The 17,860-nt window shown below is 41.2% G+C and overlaps 1 protein-coding gene and 2 non-coding genes across 11 annotated transcripts in view; all 3 read left to right on the top strand.

The window, feature by feature from the left end:
• CNOT1 (CCR4-NOT transcription complex subunit 1) overlaps positions 1-17,860 on the top strand; it is a 60,000-nt gene that overhangs the window by 24,680 nt on the left and 17,460 nt on the right. For 3 of the 9 annotated variants that reach the window (XM_067004746.1, XM_067004743.1, XM_067004738.1), the window contains 15 exons: positions 3,738-3,888; positions 5,250-5,451; positions 5,854-6,000; positions 7,117-7,241; positions 7,940-8,226; positions 9,681-9,759; positions 10,973-11,203; positions 12,502-12,642; positions 13,423-13,602; positions 14,623-14,739; positions 15,026-15,136; positions 15,711-15,788; positions 16,139-16,316; positions 16,812-16,942; positions 17,419-17,715. In XM_067004746.1, the coding sequence (XP_066860847.1) occupies positions 3,738-3,888; positions 5,250-5,451; positions 5,854-6,000; positions 7,117-7,241; positions 7,940-8,226; positions 9,681-9,759; positions 10,973-11,203; positions 12,502-12,642; positions 13,423-13,602; positions 14,623-14,739; positions 15,026-15,136; positions 15,711-15,788; positions 16,139-16,316; positions 16,812-16,942; positions 17,419-17,715 (2,455 nt within the window). The remainder of the gene's footprint in view (positions 1-3,737; positions 3,889-5,249; positions 5,452-5,853; positions 6,001-7,116; positions 7,242-7,939; positions 8,227-9,680; positions 9,760-10,972; positions 11,204-12,501; positions 12,643-13,422; positions 13,603-14,622; positions 14,740-15,025; positions 15,137-15,710; positions 15,789-16,138; positions 16,317-16,811; positions 16,943-17,418; positions 17,716-17,860) is intronic. The other 6 variants (XM_067004747.1, XM_067004742.1, XM_067004744.1 and 3 more) reach the window with 3 other exon arrangements.
• LOC125184639 (small nucleolar RNA SNORA50) lies at positions 4,218-4,353 on the top strand. The gene has a single exon (XR_007168964.1). It is a non-coding gene; the product is annotated as a small nucleolar RNA SNORA50 (small nucleolar RNA).
• On the top strand, positions 14,067-14,205 carry LOC125184638 (small nucleolar RNA SNORA46). The gene has a single exon (XR_007168963.1). It is a non-coding gene; the product is annotated as a small nucleolar RNA SNORA46 (small nucleolar RNA).

The following is a 17,860-nucleotide window of genomic DNA, read 5'->3' as shown; positions in this document are numbered from 1 at the left end:
TGTAAGATTTTTAGGAGAAAAGGTTCTCCTAAACAAAATTAAACTTCAAGTACTGTTTCGGAAACGTTATTGTCTAGTCCATCTTTTGGACTGAAAATACCCATTGTTCAAAGTACGTCGTCTTCTGAGACTACAAACTGAATTGAAATTCCAGTATTTTGCATGTTGCCATGTCCAGATTTTAGAGATTTAATAGTTAATTGTAGACTTGACTTGCATCTAATGTCACTGTGTTCTGAATCTTAATGTGTTACCAAGTTTTATTTATTCAGTTAATCCAAAAGCTAGCAGTTCTCTACTGGCACAATTCTCTCAGCTTCTGGTTTCTTTTTATAGCCGCTTGTATTCCCGTTTATGCAAGAATGTGACCTACTTGCAGTCATTTTCCATTAGTTATTCTCTTTAAGCTTTAAAGAGAAAACAATTTCTTTCACGAAGCACTCGCTTGGATTAGCTTACGTTTCAGTCACAAATGGAAGCAGGCTTTGGAAGGACTGGGAGATTAAAATCACAGTAACATTAAATATGTCTGGGAGGATGGTTCTGCTTTACCACCTGAAGTTTGCTGCTGGGGGTAGTCAATTTAGGAGTAATTTCTTTCAGTTAAGCTGTAGTTGGGACACTTTTAAGCCCCTAGGACCCTGCGTGGTCTGGAACCCTTTATTTGTGTTGGTGCAGTTTGTGTAGCACTGGTGAGTGCTGCTGCTGTGGCACATAGCAGCGAGGCTTCAGAACGAAGTAAGCGTTCTTGTTATTACTTAGTGTTTTTCAAGTGAAGCCAGGGTGGTTTTGGCACCGCAGGCTGCCTTACTGACCAAGTGTGTGATTTGGTAACAAACTGCTTATGGAAAAGTCGTCCCCCCAGGGGTTTGCAGTGAGGTGAGTGGCAGCAGGACCTGCCCATTGCCCAGCACAGTCGGTTTGGCAGCACTGGTGGTTCCTCCTCAGTGCCAGCCTCAGGACAGGGCGATGCTTCTGGCTGCCTGTGCCTAGAGGAATGAGGAGGCTTTTCCTCCTCGTTTCTGCATCAATACCTCTGTAAAGAGAGAGGGGTGGTAGGAATGGGCAGAGGTAGAAAACAGGAGTGCTAGCGGTGCTCCCGGCTTGTATGGGTAAGGTAGAATGAAATCAAACAAGTTGAAAGTATTTTTGTATAAGTGGGAAAAAAGAGTGCAAGAGATATGAAGTTGCTCTATCCAGCAAGCTGGAGCTTCCCTTAAGCTGACACTCTGTTCTCCTACAGCTGGCTGACTGTGGTCCCTGACTCTCCTCATTACTCATCTTTCAAAATTGTCCTTTCCACAGTTTCCCCCAGTTCTCTTCCTGGAATGGCTCTAAGATTAGCTGGCTGAGTATATTTTTATGTAGAATTGAAAGCATGTGAACTTTTGCTTTAAGATCTAGTTTGATAAAGAAGCGTGCCCTTATTAAAGAAGCTATTTACTACTTTACATCATTTGCCTCAGATGCAGCTTTTGTGAAAACCTGCAGCTCAGTACTACTTAAAAAATATTGTGGTGTGTATGTATCTTGACATACAGCAATGTCTCGTGACATAAAAATGTTAATCTTTAATCTGTCTAGATGGCAGGACAAAAAGTCATTCGTTCCAAAGCATGGATGACCTAACTGGTCACCATAAGCATCAAATTCAGGATTATAAACCTGTGTTATGCATTGCGGGGCTGCCCTATGATCGGTAACCTCTAGCTGCAGCGGGTTGGAATCTGCCTTAACTAAAGCACGCTGCAGTATTTGAGTGCCTGCTTTCCTTCCTGCTAGTTGGTCACAAGCACCTTGTGGGGATTCGTGGTTCTGTGGAATTGGGTTGTAGGTAAATATATGCTGTAAACTCTGAGCCTCCCGCATGCTGTGCCTCGGAGTTGTGTCTTCAGGTCTGGTTGCAACTTCTTGAAACAGAAATCCTTTCTGTTTCCCTGTGTGGCCAGGCTGTTTCACAGGCCATATCTTAAATGACGAGGGGGAAGAAATATCTTGTTGGGCATTTATAACAGATGTATGGCTTGCAGAGAGGAACCGGCTATAAATAAATGCAGGTTTTGTGTAAGGAAGCCTCTCAGTGTTCTTCAGATTCAGAAATGGTCATGCAAATATAGACCTTTGTTTCCAAAGGACTTTTAAAGACCCCTCCACAGATGATTAAAATGAAGTCTTTTGTCTGAGGTACTTTACTGCTTTCACAGCTTGATTAGAAAAACTTTTGGTTTGCTCACACTTGAGTCAAGGAGAAAAGCAAAGTGTTTCCTTAGCTGAGCTTACTTTGAAGGTAAGTTTCTGATCCCTTTTTTGAAACCCGCCATCCCAGGCAGCTTGCTTTTCAGTCTCTTGACACTGGCTGCTAGTGAGGGGATATCAATACATTTGGAGGAGCCAGCTTGTGAAGCAGTTGATAAAATGCACATTGACCTGCCTGGAAAGTTGCCTGCCCATGGTAGCTCCCCAGATTCTCTGTCTGTCCCAGGACAGCTTTTTCCCACACTGTGTAGTGGAGCACTGGCTTGGGAGAGCAAGCTGAAGCCCTTAACCCTGTGTAGCCTGTAATGGGATGGCTGCCAAAGCTGAGGGCTAGTCTGCACTTCCTTTTCCTGCCCTAGTTGTCGGGATGGTTCTGCTTCCTTTTCCTCCTCATCCCAACATCCGTGCAGTGGAAAGCTTGTGAAAATTCAGTGAAAATGAGGAATCTCCAGATGAGTTTAACACAGTTGCACCATTACAGGAAGGAATTTGCTGCTTTAGTTGTACTTGCCAAAAAGGTAGAACTGCAGAGCAGGAAAGGCGTAAATAGTTGGCTGTGTTTTCCATGAGTGAAATGTTAGTGTTGCATGGGTACGTTTGTGGTTAGGTATGCCAGCAGCAGAGCTGCATTTCCCTCCCCTTAGGAAGCCTGGCAGCAAGACGTGGAATTGTTCAGAAAGGTGTTGGCTTCCCTCGGTCGTGCAGTGCCTTCAGGCCTAAGTGTGACTGTTCTGCTGGGTTTTGAGTCAACTTCTTTGAATAGTTGGAGATTTCTTGCCTCTGGTTAAATGTTTATTAATGGTCAGATGAAGCATGTTGGTCAGCTTATAGACAAATGAATTTTAGTGGACTTGGGGGGAGGGTATTTAACTCCCATCTATATCAGTTCAGTTTATTTAAAAAATAAGTGTGTCTCTATAGTGCAAGCTCTTTAGTCATGTCGTATTTCTCCTCTGGAGAGAATGTCTAATGATACTCAAAGTGGGAACAATCCTGAACGTTGAAGTCTGGGAACAGGGAGGAGCCTTGAGGAGCTGATTTGACCAAGGGATTATAGCAGAAGCTGTTGTGTGTTTGAATTCATGAGGTTGAGCTGTATATAGCCTGTAACAAACAGCAGGCAAAGAACGTTGCAGACCGTCTGTTCTGCCACGGGCTATTGAAGCTAGGTAGACAGATACACATCCCAGCTTTCTCTGAGTCATTATTTGCTGGGATAACTGTATACCAGTATTGGAGCTATTAAAAAGGGGGAATATGCTGTCAGAGAATTTTTATAGTTGCAGTTTACATTCTTCTATCTAAAATAGAGCTTGTCCCAAGTGAAATGGCTGTAATGCAATTGTTGCTAGTGTGGTTTCTGCTGGGATTGTTTTGCAGTTTATATTTGTGAAATGTGGTCCCACTTCCTGAAGGAAAACAATCAGGGGCTTGAGTTTTGTGAACACTGGATGCCTCACTGTTCTACTCCTCTGCTCTAGGAGTGTTTCCCAGGAGCTGTCAGAGACGATACTCACCATGGTGGCTAACTGCAGTAGCGTCATGAACAAGGCTAGGCAGCCGCCACCTGGAGTCATGCCAAAAGGACGCCCACCTAGTGCGAGCAGCTTGGATGCCATCTCTCCTGTACAGGTAGTAGATAAATAATAGCATGCTGTGGTTTTAGAAACCGTTGATTAGCGTTAGTTCTGCTGCGCGATTTGAGCTCTTTCAGCAGGACTACGTAAAACATCATCTGGCTCCCTTAGTTTTTTATGCTTGCATGTCTAGATAACTTCTCTTGTAGCAGATTAATGCCTGAGGGTTGTAGTTCAGAACTGTCGTTCACGTCACGGATGTCTGTAAGAAATTATGGAAGTATAGCAGGATGGGAGCACTGAAGAGTGATAGAGGTTTGGTTTATTTTAAAATAGCTGAGAGTTTCTTTAAAGTGCTAAAATTTTCTAAGACTTCTGAGAGTTAAGCACTGCCTTTGAACCTGATGTGTCTTGTTTGTAGCTTCACGGGCCAAGCAACAGTGCTAGAGCATAAGGACTTGTTATAACTGGGGCTCTTCAGCTCTCAACTGAACTGCTCTTTTAAAAACAAGGTACATTTAAGTTACTCCCTGCCACTCATCATCCCTTCCTCCTCTGGGAGCAACACTTTGCAGACAGATTTTGCTTCTAGCAACTACATTCACTGGCAGATTTTAAAATGGTGAAAACTTATTCACACGAAGTAGTGGCAATTCAGCATTGAAGAATGTCTGAAGCGTCAGTAGATTATGTAAACTCAATACAGAGAGCAGTATCCATGTAAATTGTTACTTTATTGAAGTTGCTCATCAAATGTACCTAATATCTTGGCAACCTGCTGCATAGAACTGATGTGAAGAAGTAGAGCAGCAGATGTGAGTCTGAATCCATGCTATCTTCTGGATAGATAATAGTTTTTTGCAGTTCCTAGACAGGAGCTCTTAATTTCACAGAATCACAATTTATTGCTATGTCTGCTGGTACTGTGCCTTCCCTCCTACTCATCACCCAGATCTTAATGGCTTTTATTGGAGGCTGTGTTCTCAGGTGTTTAGCTATGAAAAGTGAACATTCTGGGATCCTTCAGACAGTTAAATATTCTGTTAGCTTGATTAAGTCTTGGTGAGTTCCCAAACTGCAGAGCTTAAACTGCTCTAGCACGAAAATCTACACACTGCTTTTTGTGTTTACTGTTGTGTTATACTTAATTAGAAACTAGGGAACAATCAGGCTTTCTGTAAAACCTTTGACAGAGTAGGATTTTATGGGATTGTAAAGGAATAAGTGAAATAGCATTCTATAGACAAACGGCCTTTTTGGGGTAATCTGGATGACTTCAGAATTTAAAGTGACCATGCAGAAAAACTCTTTTCAGGATGCTTTAATATGTAAGCTGTCTTCATACAAAACCTGCAAAGAGTGAGCTTGATTGCAGTCTATGTCTGTCTGTGTATAATCTTCCTTTTTTTCATTCAGATCGACTCGCTTGCAGGCATGGCATCTCTTAGTTTAGGTGGCTCGGCTGCTCCTCATACCCAGAGCATGCAAGGCTTCCCTCCGAACTTGGGCTCTGCATTCAGTACTCCTCAGTCACCAGCAAAAGCGTTTCCCCCTCTTTCCACCCAAAACCAGACAACAGGTTTCAGTGGCATTGGAGGACTCTCTTCACAACTTCCAGGTACTGCTATCTGTGTGGTGTGTTCTGTATGTTTGACACGTCAGAGCGAAGACATTGTCGCTGCTGTGGCTGGAAATACTGGACAGGCAGCGGTGTTGCGTGGGAGGGAGTCGTACAGACCTTGCTCCTAGGTCGCTGCTGAAACAGCATTTGAAAATTTTGCAATTGCAGTAGACATAAAACTTGAGAGTCAAGAGGGTTTATGTTTTTGATGGATTTTAGCTGCATCTTTTTAGGCTGGGACAGAGATAAGGAACTGCTTTAGAAAAAACTGCTTGATACTGTATATTTCTGAGGCTATATGGCTCTGAGCGTTTCTTGGAAATGGCAAGGTGCTGAAAGTGATACATGTATACTAGGAAGGGTGCAGCTGAGATGACCAATACCTTGTTTGCTTTTCAGTAGGTGGTCTTACTACGGGTAGCCTGACTGGTATAGGAACTGGAGCCCTGGGCCTTCCTGCAGTGAACAATGACCCATTCGTGCAAAGGAAGCTGAGCACATCTGGACTGAACCAGCCTACATTCCAGCAGAGTAAGATGAAACCTTGTAAGTGGTAGTGTTGTCTGTGACTGTGAAGTGTGACTGTGGTCTGCAGTTAATCTGCATTTCCTTCAGGGGTGGCGTGGATCTGGAGGTGACAAATAGTAGAAACATGGCTCTTGTATTATACTGATAGACTGAAAAAGGTGCTTCTGAACTTCTATACTAGCAGCTTGCCAAGTAGCTGGGAGGGGATTTAAAAAAAAGCTACCAGAGTAAATACAAATGTCAAGGATTTGCATGAACAGTCTCTTTTTGTGTCCTTTTTTTGTTGTGCTATGTTTTGAACAAAAGTGTTATCCTGCTTTTTAGAGAGTTGTATATATGTTGTAAGAGGGTGTTCTTTGTTTTGTTTGTAACAAAGTTGATCAAAGCTACCTGGGTAAGGTCCTGTTGTGGCAGACTAGTGAATTAGGCAACACCATTGGAAAGAAATAAGCCTAACAAGTTGATGGGAATGATTGTTTTTTTCTTTCTTTTTTGAAGAATGATTTGGTCCTTAAAACTGAGTCATTATCCTTAGCTCAGTTATACCTCTAAGTTCACAATGAAATGTTGCAGCAAACAAATGTTTCCTTTAGGAAGTCTAGTCATATGCTAAATCTTCCACATTGCTGGTGTTACATACCTTTGTTGTCTTCAATAGCTGCTCCATAAAAGTTGCAGATGTCCATAGATGTACAGTGAAGGCAGCTTTAGTGACCATGGTTTTTTCTTTTTGGGCTTGAGCATTCAGTATAAACTTGCTTGAAGCTCACTGGCTGGCCTGAAAGTCTGTGTGAAAGTTTGTCTGCATGTTAGTGTTGTGTAGCATGCTTTATTCTAGTCTGTTTTACATTCGTTTGATTTAGGTGTCAGTTGAGGCTAGCTTGGGTTGCAGTGGGTTCTAGGAATACAGTACTGTGAGGCTAATTCCACCTTTAGGATTCAGTTCCTTTGCAAAAGTGTCTTGAAAACAAATTTTTGAATAAGAATTCCTGTCAACTAGAAAGGTTAAGTAATTGCTTTTTAAGAGAAACTAGCAGGCTTTGTATAGATTTGTGGAAGAGTTGAAAAGGACCTAGAGGAAATCATGACCCTATGGAGTTGAATGTAATGCCTGTCCCCTTCTTTTTTTAACAGCTGACTTATCTCAGGTGTGGCCAGAGGCTAACCAGCACTTTAGCAAAGAAATAGATGATGAGGCAAACAGCTACTTCCAGCGTATTTATAACCATCCACCACATCCGACCATGTCTGTAGATGAGGTGAGTTCCATTCTGTAGCAGTTGCATCACCTGTCAAGAGACCTTCAATATAGTTGGTGAACTTGCTTGTTACATCCAACTTTTCGGTCCTGTGGACTGAAGTTTTTAGCCGTCTAATTAACTCTCCTAAAATGATGCAAGTCTCACAAGGGGCTTGGGCATTCAAAATAAGTACTAAAGTATGCCTTTAAACAGTTTAAGTTATGCTTACACCTTGGATATATTTAAAGTACATAAAAATGGCTGCAACTTCTAAATATATAAAGGTGTCCTCAGTTCTATGTTATGATTGCTTTCAGTGTAACCAAAACATGAGGATCGAAGCAAATCAGTCTGATGTACTTGCTCTGTGAAGTACTTCCGACTTACTTTAGTGTATTTATGTGGTTATAAACTATAGGAAAAATGTAAATTAACATTCAGCATCTTCCAGTTTTGAAGCAATGAGGTAGGAGGTAGCAAGAAGTTTTATTTAAGGACAGTTATTTAAAATAAAGGAAAGGAAGCTGAAGTCTGAAGATAAAGCTAATTGTAGTGATGTAGCATCTACTGGCTAAAATGAGATTTATTTTTTGTTGAGACACTTTGCAGTCTGGCTTGTAGTGCAGTCTACCTTAGCTGTTTGTGTTCTTAACAATAGATGCAGAAGGGCTGAAGTAAAGCAAATCTGGTGGTAACAGTTTCCAATTTCTTTGCAGGTCTTGGAAATGCTGCAGAGGTTTAAAGATTCCAACATTAAACGGGAACGAGAAGTGTTTAACTGTATGCTGAGGAACTTGTTTGAGGAATACCGTTTCTTTCCCCAGTACCCAGATAAAGAGCTGCACATAACAGCCTGCCTCTTTGGTGGGATAATAGAGAAAGGACTGGTTACTTATATGGCATTGGGCCTGGCCCTGCGCTATGTTCTTGAAGCCTTACGAAAGCCTTTTGCATCCAAAATGTACTATTTTGGTATTGCTGCACTAGATAGATTTAAAAATAGGTGAGTGTTTTTTGGTAATACTTCCAACAATTCATGTAATGTCCTGTTAACCTTGAACCTGCTCTAGTTACGCAGTACAGGATTGCTTATATGTATTAGAAAATTTACGTATGTCAACTTCAGGATTACCTTTAATATATGCTGAGCTGAAACAAAATGGTGATGTGCTAGTAAAAGGGTGACTAGGTTCTTTTGAAATCAAAATATTAAATGCGGTGTCTGTGTAAATGTGGGACAAACTGAGATGCTGAAACTACTTAGTGGCCTCCCTGTATAAAAATAATTCAGGGAAGTGTTGTGTTGACTGAAGTTGTCAGCTTGTTAGAAATGGAGTGAATGTAAGTATTCTTAACAGGTGTGCTCTGATAGTGCCATTCGCACTACTCCTTAGTAAAAGGTTGGCTAGGAACTAAGCCTGGGTTTGAATTTGAATCTCCAGTGTGGCACCTGGATCATCTGTTACTCAGAATGTTCTGCTTTAACTTTGTGTAAGATTATGAAGGGTATTACTCCAGTGCCAAAATCTTCCAGAAGGTCAATAGCTGTGAGTTGGTGACACATATACACCTTTCTAACACACAAAAAAAAGCTTTCTCAAAGTTCTTAATTTGAATGTAGGTAGAGGAAGCTCTCAAGGCAGACAGTAGTTGTAGGCAGGATTGTATCCCATTGGACAAAATGCACACCCATTTTTGGAGGAAGATACTTGAAGTGTATTTAAAAGTTTCTTGGAATTATTTAATGACTAGAAGTGTGCGGACTTGCAGTGTGGATTCAAAAGCAAGGAGCGTGTTACCTCTTGCCGTTATTCTCCTTTTATAGTTGTTCTGCCCTACGGTATTTTGTCGGCTATAAAAGCTGCTGCTCGCAGCATTCAGAGCTGGATATCGTAGCTGTATTTAGCTAACGATAAATAAAGGCATTGGAGGCTGACACACTTGAGGTTTAACCACCTTCTTGCTCCTTCTTTTACGAACCTTTTTAAGAGGGACCTGAAGATTCTGCTCTCACTGAGTAGTAACGGTCTAGCATTCAGAAGTAGAATTATAATAATCTGTGTGCCTAGGTGAAGCTTGTGTCTTTGATGTTAAGGGCACTCTGATTTGCTGTTTAAAACAGTGAGCCAGTCTACAAATCACTTACCAATAATCTTATTATGAAAGCTGAATATAAATGCAATTGTGTATTCAGTCAGAAGTATAGAGATTTAGGTTAAGCTGGATTGCTATGAATTAACCTTGTGTTTTGCTCTTAAATGAATTCATTTCAAGGGCTTTTGCAACAAAAACTGCTTTGTAGAAAATGTTTTGTTTACAGCACAGCTGCTGTAAGCAGACCAGAACTAATTCTGATGTGGTATGGGAATGACATACCAGTGTTATGTTTATATTGCTCTCTAGTATTGTTTCTGATCTGGGTTAACGCTGCTGACTAACGTGTATTATTTCTGACAGATTGAAGGACTATCCCCAGTATTGTCAGCACTTGGCTTCTATTAGTCACTTTATACAGTTCCCTCATCACTTACAGGAGGTGAGTGGGTTCACGTTGGTGCACTGGCTTTCTGTGGTTTCCAAATCTTTTGAGCAGATTGCTGTTTTCCATTGGAGAAATGGTCTGAGCAGCCACAAATTTGGGTAGTGCGTGTGCAGAGAATCAAATGCTCTTTCTTAAAGTGTGAAGGTGGTTGTTCAATACTCTTCTGTTTCTGTAAACCTGCTGGGGTTGCTTGCAGTGAAATAGCTGCTTGAGTATAACTGCATGATCAACCAGGACACATGGCCACGCACGAAGATTTCAGAGTGCTTCCATGGAGTCACGTTCCAGTCCCTCAAGCATTTGTGCTTTCTCTGTAAAATAGAGGATATTCAGAGGTGTTTATAGTTTCACACTCAGACCTGATAAAGGCAAGAAAAACTTCATTCCTGCAGGTTTGATCAAAGTAATGGAAATACCCTGTAGTTCAGAGAATAAAAGTAGTGTTGATCATGTGGTGTCTGGCTTTCATTGGTAGGAGAAATACAGAAAAACTAATCCTAGTGGCAGAGTTTGAGAGCATAATCTGAATAAGAAAAAAACGTTCAGCTTGGTCAGTGAGACTTCATCTACCCGAAGCTGTGAAGTTCAATAGCAGTCTCAACTTCACTGTTGCATTTAGGATTGTGTCCCTGAAATGACTGTCTGATGTTACAAATGTCTGGGTAAACGTATTTAAGTGGAGGAAAAAAAATCTGCTGTGGAATTGCTTTACAGGCTTTCTAAAAAGCTGGGTATTCCAGAGATGTGGTTTTTGCTTATTCATTATGAACTTCAGGCTTACCATTTTTATGTAGGTGCAGGAGTCCTTGGGGGAAGGACTTCTTCCCTGCTTTGTAACATGTTTTTTGATACACGTTTTTTATGCAGTCCCCCTCTTTTGGTCTGTTAATCCTGACCTGCAGGAATGGGATTTCCTGGGTAGTGCTCTGTAAAATGTTTTAGGATGTTGTGTCTCTTGACACTAGATAACTGCTTGCTGAGGTCAGGGGTAGAGCTTCTGGCCCTTCTCCAGAAAGAAGGGAAGTAAATGGCGATAAGACATGCCCTTTATAAGGGGGCTTGATGGTATTTTGCAGATTGCCTTAATGGCATTGGTGTTAAATGTTTGCTGACAATCTTTAATACATATACTGCTCATGCTAAAACTTGTTCCCTATTTACACTTCTGTATATGAATTTCTGTATGTGCTTGTTTACCCTGTTGTAGTACATAGAATACGGACAGCAGTCTAGAGATCCTCCTGTGAAGATGCAGGGTTCAATCACCACCCCTGGAAGTATTGCACTTGCCCAGGCTCAGGCCCAGGCCCAAGTTCCAGCAAAAGCTCCTCTTGCTGGCCAAGTCAGCACTATAGTAACCACCTCAACCACCACCACTGTTGCAAAAACCATCACAATCACTCGACCAACTGGAGTCAGCTTCAAGAAAGATGTGCCGGTAAGCATTCTGTGACTTCAGAGCCCTCACTGGAGATGTAATGGAGTTAGGTTGCTGATCTGGACTGAGTACATGGAGACAAAACCCTGTTAAATTTCTGTACTGCCAGTTTTCAAGCTGTAATCCTGTTGCTCAATATTTTTTTGTCTAAAGCATGTAACCTTTTCATATATGACCCATGCTTTTGTATGGATGCATTCTTAATCAGGAAACTGTGGAATTACTTTGCATAGCAAGGTGTTTTTTTGTGGCTTTAATTAGCAAGAAAATTACAGAATTAAGTTTCTCTTAATGACTTGCAATAGGACTCCTGAAGCAGCTGCAGTTACTATTCTGCCTGAGACTTGAGAAACACATACTGAATCACGTCTGACCTAGCAGATTTGACTGCATGAGGTTTCTCAAACCTTAAGTCACTTATATAAATGTAACTCTTAACTACCTGTCAGAGTTAATGCAGGGCTGACAGATTGATGTATTGGTGCTTCCACAGAAAGCGTGGAGTGTGCTTGATCCTGCATGTACGCTGAGGATGTGTAGAGCTGTGACTGAAGGGTAGCAGATGCACTAACAAGTCAAGTCTGTCGTGCTTGCTGGTGCTGTCTTTGTATACTTCTCTTAAAAGAAGCTCCCCGAATTAGAGGTGGAAGGCAAAAAACAAAGTTGGTTGAAAGTTAAGAAAAACTTCTGGAGGACAGTTGCTAGTACAGCTATTAACTTCTTTCACATATCATGTTGAGCTCTGATTGTGAGGCATTTATATTGCCTAATTTTAAACTCGAGTTATGATTGCTATATCAAATCATCTCCTGCAGTGTACCAGGTGCTAAAGCCCTTAAGTTGAGGCCTACAGCCGTAAGGACATGGGTCACATTTCTTTGGCTTACACTACTGGCATGTTTTCTCTCAGATAAAGCTGTAGGATTCCTCTCTCCCAATTTAGTATTGAAGTGCTCTTGGAGACGTAAACTTGTACCAAGTACCACTCGCTGCTGTACTGTCACGCTCTCCAGACTAACCTTGTATGCGGACTGCTAGCATGATGGGTGCCATTGGAACGGCATCTATTGTATACGAACACAAGTGTTAGGGTTTGGTTTTTGTACAGCGACGTACTTCTGCTGAGTATTGATCGTTGTAGAGTAAAATTACTTCAGAATGCTGCTAAAAATGCATCAGAGGCAATAGATGTTACGTGACAAAGCTCAATTCTTTTTCACTTGACAAAATGGAGTAAAACTGTCTTTTGATGTTACTTCTAGGTATTGTCTGTTCTTACCTTCTTGTTTTTCCTACAGCCTTCCATTAATACCACCAATATTGATACGCTGTTAGTAGCAACAGATCAAACTGAGAGAATTGTGGAACCTCCAGAGAATGTCCAGGAAAAAATTGCTTTCATCTTCAATAATCTGTCTCAGTCAAACATGACTCAGAAGGCAAGTATGGAAGAACACTAGTAAAATTAATTTTAATATATTTCTGGAATTCCATTCTGAAGTGGTAGGTGATGTTTCTCCAAAATTCCAACTCATAAAATTTGGAAAAAAAAAAAGGGGGGGGGGATCACTCATGGAAATAGTTTCCATCACTTGTTGATTGAACCTCTCTGGACATACAATTTTTCAGGGAAAAGAGGGGCAAGTGAAAGATTCTTAATCTTACTCAACTTCTACAAGTTGCCTTGTTTTCCTGTAGCCAAATACTTTGTGCTAAAGTATTTCAGATCTTTGCTTTCAGGAAAGCACTTCTAGTAGACACAAGTTTGAACAAACATTCACATCATAAATGGGCAGGATACCATTTGCTATTGCACAGTTAAGCTACTGGGTTCTTGCATTTCAAGCTGAAATTCGGGGTAGTTCTTCTGAACTAGCAGAAGTTTGCAGTACTGCTGCCACACATGATACCTGTCCTATGGGCAGACTGCTTTAACATGAGCTACTGACAGTCCTAGGTTTTGAAGTTACCTGCTATAAAGAGGAGAAGTGGAGGGGAGAGAAACTATTGTGCCTCACTTTATGATTAAGTCCTTACTGGTTGACCAGATCTTTGGATAATGAAATACTGATTTCAGAGCTGTTTAAAAGAAAAAAAGAATCTTAGTGCTAAAAGCAATTGACTGAACATGACAATGCGTTGGTCAGAATTGACCCCATGAGTTTGTGGTCCTCTTCTCATACCTGTTGTGGTGTGCTTTTTCTCTGGTGTGGAGACAGGTCGAAGAACTGAAGGAGACAGTGAAAGAAGAGTTCATGCCTTGGGTATCGCAGTATCTCGTGATGAAAAGAGTCAGTATTGAGCCAAATTTTCACAGCTTATATTCAAACTTCCTTGACACTCTTAAGAATCCAGAGTTTAATAAAATGGTTCTGAATGAAACTTACAGAAACATCAAGGTGAGTAGTGCAAGATTTCTAATACCTTGGGTAGGTTTCAAAATTTAGAGGTGTGTTGTTCTCCTTAGAACATTTGTCTGATCTTCAGATGTGAAACATCTGTCAAAGTGTACTTTAGCTTCAGCTAACAGGTTACCTCTGTGATTACTGGGGTGGTTCTGTTCTTGTTCAGGAATAATTAAGAGGATAGATCTGCATTCGAATTCTTTTTTTTTTTGTGGGGGGATTCTAAATTTATGCAAGGCTTGCAAATTATAACAGGGAAAATTTGTTTATGCTTAGTTCTTATATGTGGAGAATGTGGCTCTTATGTTTACACTGATGTTTTGGTTAAAAAATAAAGGGGAGGTTTTAGAAAACGGGTGTAACAACTAAAAATCCCTGGAGGACTAAAATAATGTGAAGGTAAGGAGGTAAGAGAAGGGATAGCTCAGAAGAGATGAGTGAAACAAGTTTGTCTATCAAGCACTATTTTTAAACCTGTTGGTGGAATTTCCTGGCCACCATGGGTTACGCTGTAGTGCAAAAGAATCTCCTGGCTCTTTGGAGCGTAGCTGGCTTTCTTCTGTTCAGCTGATGCTACTCTGAAGCTAAGGAACAGAGCTAACAATAGAATGCTGTGGCATGATTTAAGTCTTGAAATAAGAATTAAATTGTTTCACTAGAAAGGCAGATGGTAGCCTTCAGCTCTGAGATGAAGCCTTAAGAAGCATTGCCTGCACAAGTTACATTTTACTGAGTAGACACAGCAGTCTTGACAGGAGTAACTCATAAGGTCTGGAAGAGTGTAATCCTTTCTGATCCTCTTGAAAGAAAGGAATTTTGAAGTTGTTTCAAGGCAGATTTATGGGATGCTGCCTTGAAGTAAAGGCTGGTTTTTGAGAATCTCTGTAATGTTTAGCTCAGACTGGAGCTCAGAACTCAGTGTGCTTAAACTTTTGTCTTGATTCAGACCAACTGTTTGATTTTGTTCGTGAGTGATTATCTTCTAGTTGTTGCTTGAGTTGCTTTTTTTATTAGGTGCTACTGACATCAGATAAAGCTGCAGCCAACTTCTCAGACCGTTCCTTGTTAAAGAACCTTGGTCACTGGCTGGGAATGATTACACTGGCTAAAAATAAGCCCATCTTGCACACGGTGAGCTTCTGTTTTGCTTGGTACAAACCGGTATGTTGTTATGCAGCAGCATAGGCTGTTCGGGAATTTAAATCACCAAGATGAGGGAAGTAATTCTGTGTAAAAATACGTGTATGTAAATCTTTGTGTTCAAAAGAATAACTGCTCCTTAGCAGTCTGTAAAATTCAAGGACTGTCTTGACTCAAGTTTGCCATGATATCCTATAAGGAAATAGCATGTAAGTGGTATTTTTATGGTGTTTTTTCTGCCCTCTTCCACTTATCAGTCGTTAATGGTATTTTTCAGGATTTGGATGTGAAATCACTGCTACTGGAAGCATATGTTAAGGGACAGCAGGAATTGCTTTATGTAGTACCATTTGTTGCCAAAGTCTTAGAATCCAGTGTCAGGAGCGTGGTAAGTGACTTTGTGCTGGCACAGTTATTGTTTGACTGGCAAAAATAAGCATTGCAGAAATTAACTTTTATTTTTTACAAAATGAAAGCTCATGAAACTTCAGAGGGGAAGAAGAGAGATCAGGGCTTGAAGTGTGAGTTCTGTTGAAGTGAGAGAAAGTATGTGGGTTGTGCATCTTTTTGCAGTTTAAACAAATGTTGGCTGAACCGAATTGTGGTATCCCCAAACAGAACTCCATTGAGAAATGGAAGGATGACATCAAAGGGGTTATAGGATCTCTATAGTTTACTTCCCTCCACCTTTGATATGCCCCTCTTGTCCCTGATCAGCTCCTCGCTGTTCTGCTTGGCTGAACAGCTGATCTCAGAAGGACCAAGTCGTTGTTTTTCCAGTTGAGTGTTCAGCTTGATTCTTGTATCTAGTTTCACTCAGAATACTAAATTCAGCCCTATTGCAGCTCTACAAACTACACTTTTCAGTACGCACACATAGCTGTGCTTCAAAAATTCCCAGTTAGAAATCAGCTAAACCATTCAAGAATTTTTGTGTAATGCTGCTCCATTTTTTCTTGCAGGTCTTCAGGCCTCCAAACCCGTGGACAATGGCCATTATGAATGTTTTAGCTGAGCTACATCAAGAACATGACCTAAAAGTAAAGTTATTTTTCTTTTGCTATACCTACTGAGCATGAGGTTTTCCTGACATACTAGTCAAGATAGATGTCGTGTAGGACCAAATTGAACTTCTTGCTTTAGTGTGGGGAGAACTGGGCATTGCTAACTTAGTAGAACTTGGATGAAACTCTACTCCTGTGAGGTCAGTGTGAATGTGCAAGATGCCTGTTTAATCCTCAGTCACTATCCAAGTCTTTAAAAAAAAAAAAAAAAAAAAGGTGGGGGAGGGAGATCAGTGGATTAGGCTGGGACGCTTGGTAGTTGAGCAGCCAATAAATGTTTCAGGTTTTTTCCTTGTGACATAACCTAAACTAGACTTGTTGTACAGTTGAATCTGAAGTTTGAGATTGAAGTGCTCTGCAAGAATCTTGCATTAGACATCAATGAGCTGAAACCTGGAAGTCTCCTGAAAGATAAGGATCGTCTGAAAAATCTGGATGAGCAGCTCTCCGCTCCAAAGAAAGATGTGAAGCAGCCAGAAGAGCTACCACCCATCACAACAACTAGTAAGTACATTTCAGGTAGAACTTAGAAACACGCTGTACAAGGTTTAACAACACAGGCTGTGCTATTGCAGAGAAGAATGTGAAGCCACCTACCCTGGTGTAATATTGCTGAGTGCTTAGGAACACTTAGATGTTCCTGTAATAGATGCAGGCATACAGAATTTGGAGACGAGAAAGGAATAGAAGCCATCCTGAGGACTAATTTTGCATGTGCTGTGTGTAACTACCCTTCAGAAGGGACTAGAAGCAGGAAGATCTATTAATGAGAGCAGGGTTTAAACTACATTGTAAAAAGCAGCTCTGCTAAGATGTACTGAAGTTAGTTTGGTACTAGTCATTGCAGAAATGGGGGGAAAAAAGTTACATTTAGGAGGCTTCATGAATAAACTGCAAATTTTTGTTTCTTAATCAGTTTCTGGTTTAAATGAGAGGTAGATGCTTCCGTTATAATCACTTTCAGTAATGGTTCAATATAAACATTTTTGTGTTCTATAGCTGCTTCTACAACTCCAGCTACCAGCACCACTTGTACAGCCACGGTTCCTCCGCAGCCCCAGTACAGTTATCACGACATCAACGTCTATTCTTTAGGAGGGTTGGCTCCACATATTACCTTAAATCCTACGGTAAGTGTTAGAGCTGGTAGAAGTTCAAACTATTCTGTAGGGTGTTGCTTCTCAGAAGTAATAGGGAGGATGAACAGTAACAAATAATCACATGGAAAATTTTGGGGGTTATTAGCAGTAGCTATTAACTACTAGACTCTCAAGTAATCTTTCACTGTGACGTATATGTTAATATCTGATTTGATTCTGGCAGTAAATGTCAGTTGGGATAGTTGCTCACAGGACTTAAGCTTAAGGAGAGCTTCCTTGGTCTTTTTTACCAGTCAACGTTCAGCTGCAGCTTTGGAAGAAAGCCTGGCAAGTGTTGCAGTTTCAGAATTATTGAGCAGATGTTATAATAGCTGCATGTGGAACGCAGGAGTGCCACGCTGTACGTGATCTGTGACAGTACGGTTAAAATTGGTTTGAAAAATGTGACTAGGGAAGGTGATATTCTGGTGTACTGTTCTGACGTAACTTTCCTAACCCTCCTCCAGATCCCGCTGTTCCAGGCCCACCCCCAGCTGAAGCAGTGTGTGCGGCAGGCTATCGAGCGAGCAGTGCAAGAGCTCGTCCATCCCGTGGTTGATCGGTCCATTAAGATTGCCATGACGACGTGCGAACAGATAGTCAGGAAGGACTTTGCGCTGGATTCGGAGGAGTCACGGATGCGTGTGGCCGCACACCATATGATGCGGAACCTGACTGCCGGGATGGCCATGATAACCTGCAGGGAACCTTTGCTCATGAGCATAGCTACCAACCTGAAGAACAGCTTTGCTACTGCACTGAGGGTAAGAGTCGCGTTGTCAGAAGCTTATTTCCAACTTCACAGGAAGTGTAGACACCCAGCATTAGCAAATCAGTTCTCTTCAGTGTAGATTTGTTGATTAACATTACATGGCTTAACTAGTGTGGAGATTAATTTAGCAGACAAGT

The sequence above is a fragment of the Anser cygnoides genome, chromosome 12, assembly GCF_040182565.1.
Source record: "Anser cygnoides isolate HZ-2024a breed goose chromosome 12, Taihu_goose_T2T_genome, whole genome shotgun sequence".
In the NCBI taxonomy this organism is placed as follows: domain Eukaryota; kingdom Metazoa; phylum Chordata; class Aves; order Anseriformes; family Anatidae; genus Anser; species Anser cygnoides.
Note: the sequence above shows the minus strand (reverse complement) of the source record. Positions and strands in the feature narration are given on the sequence as shown.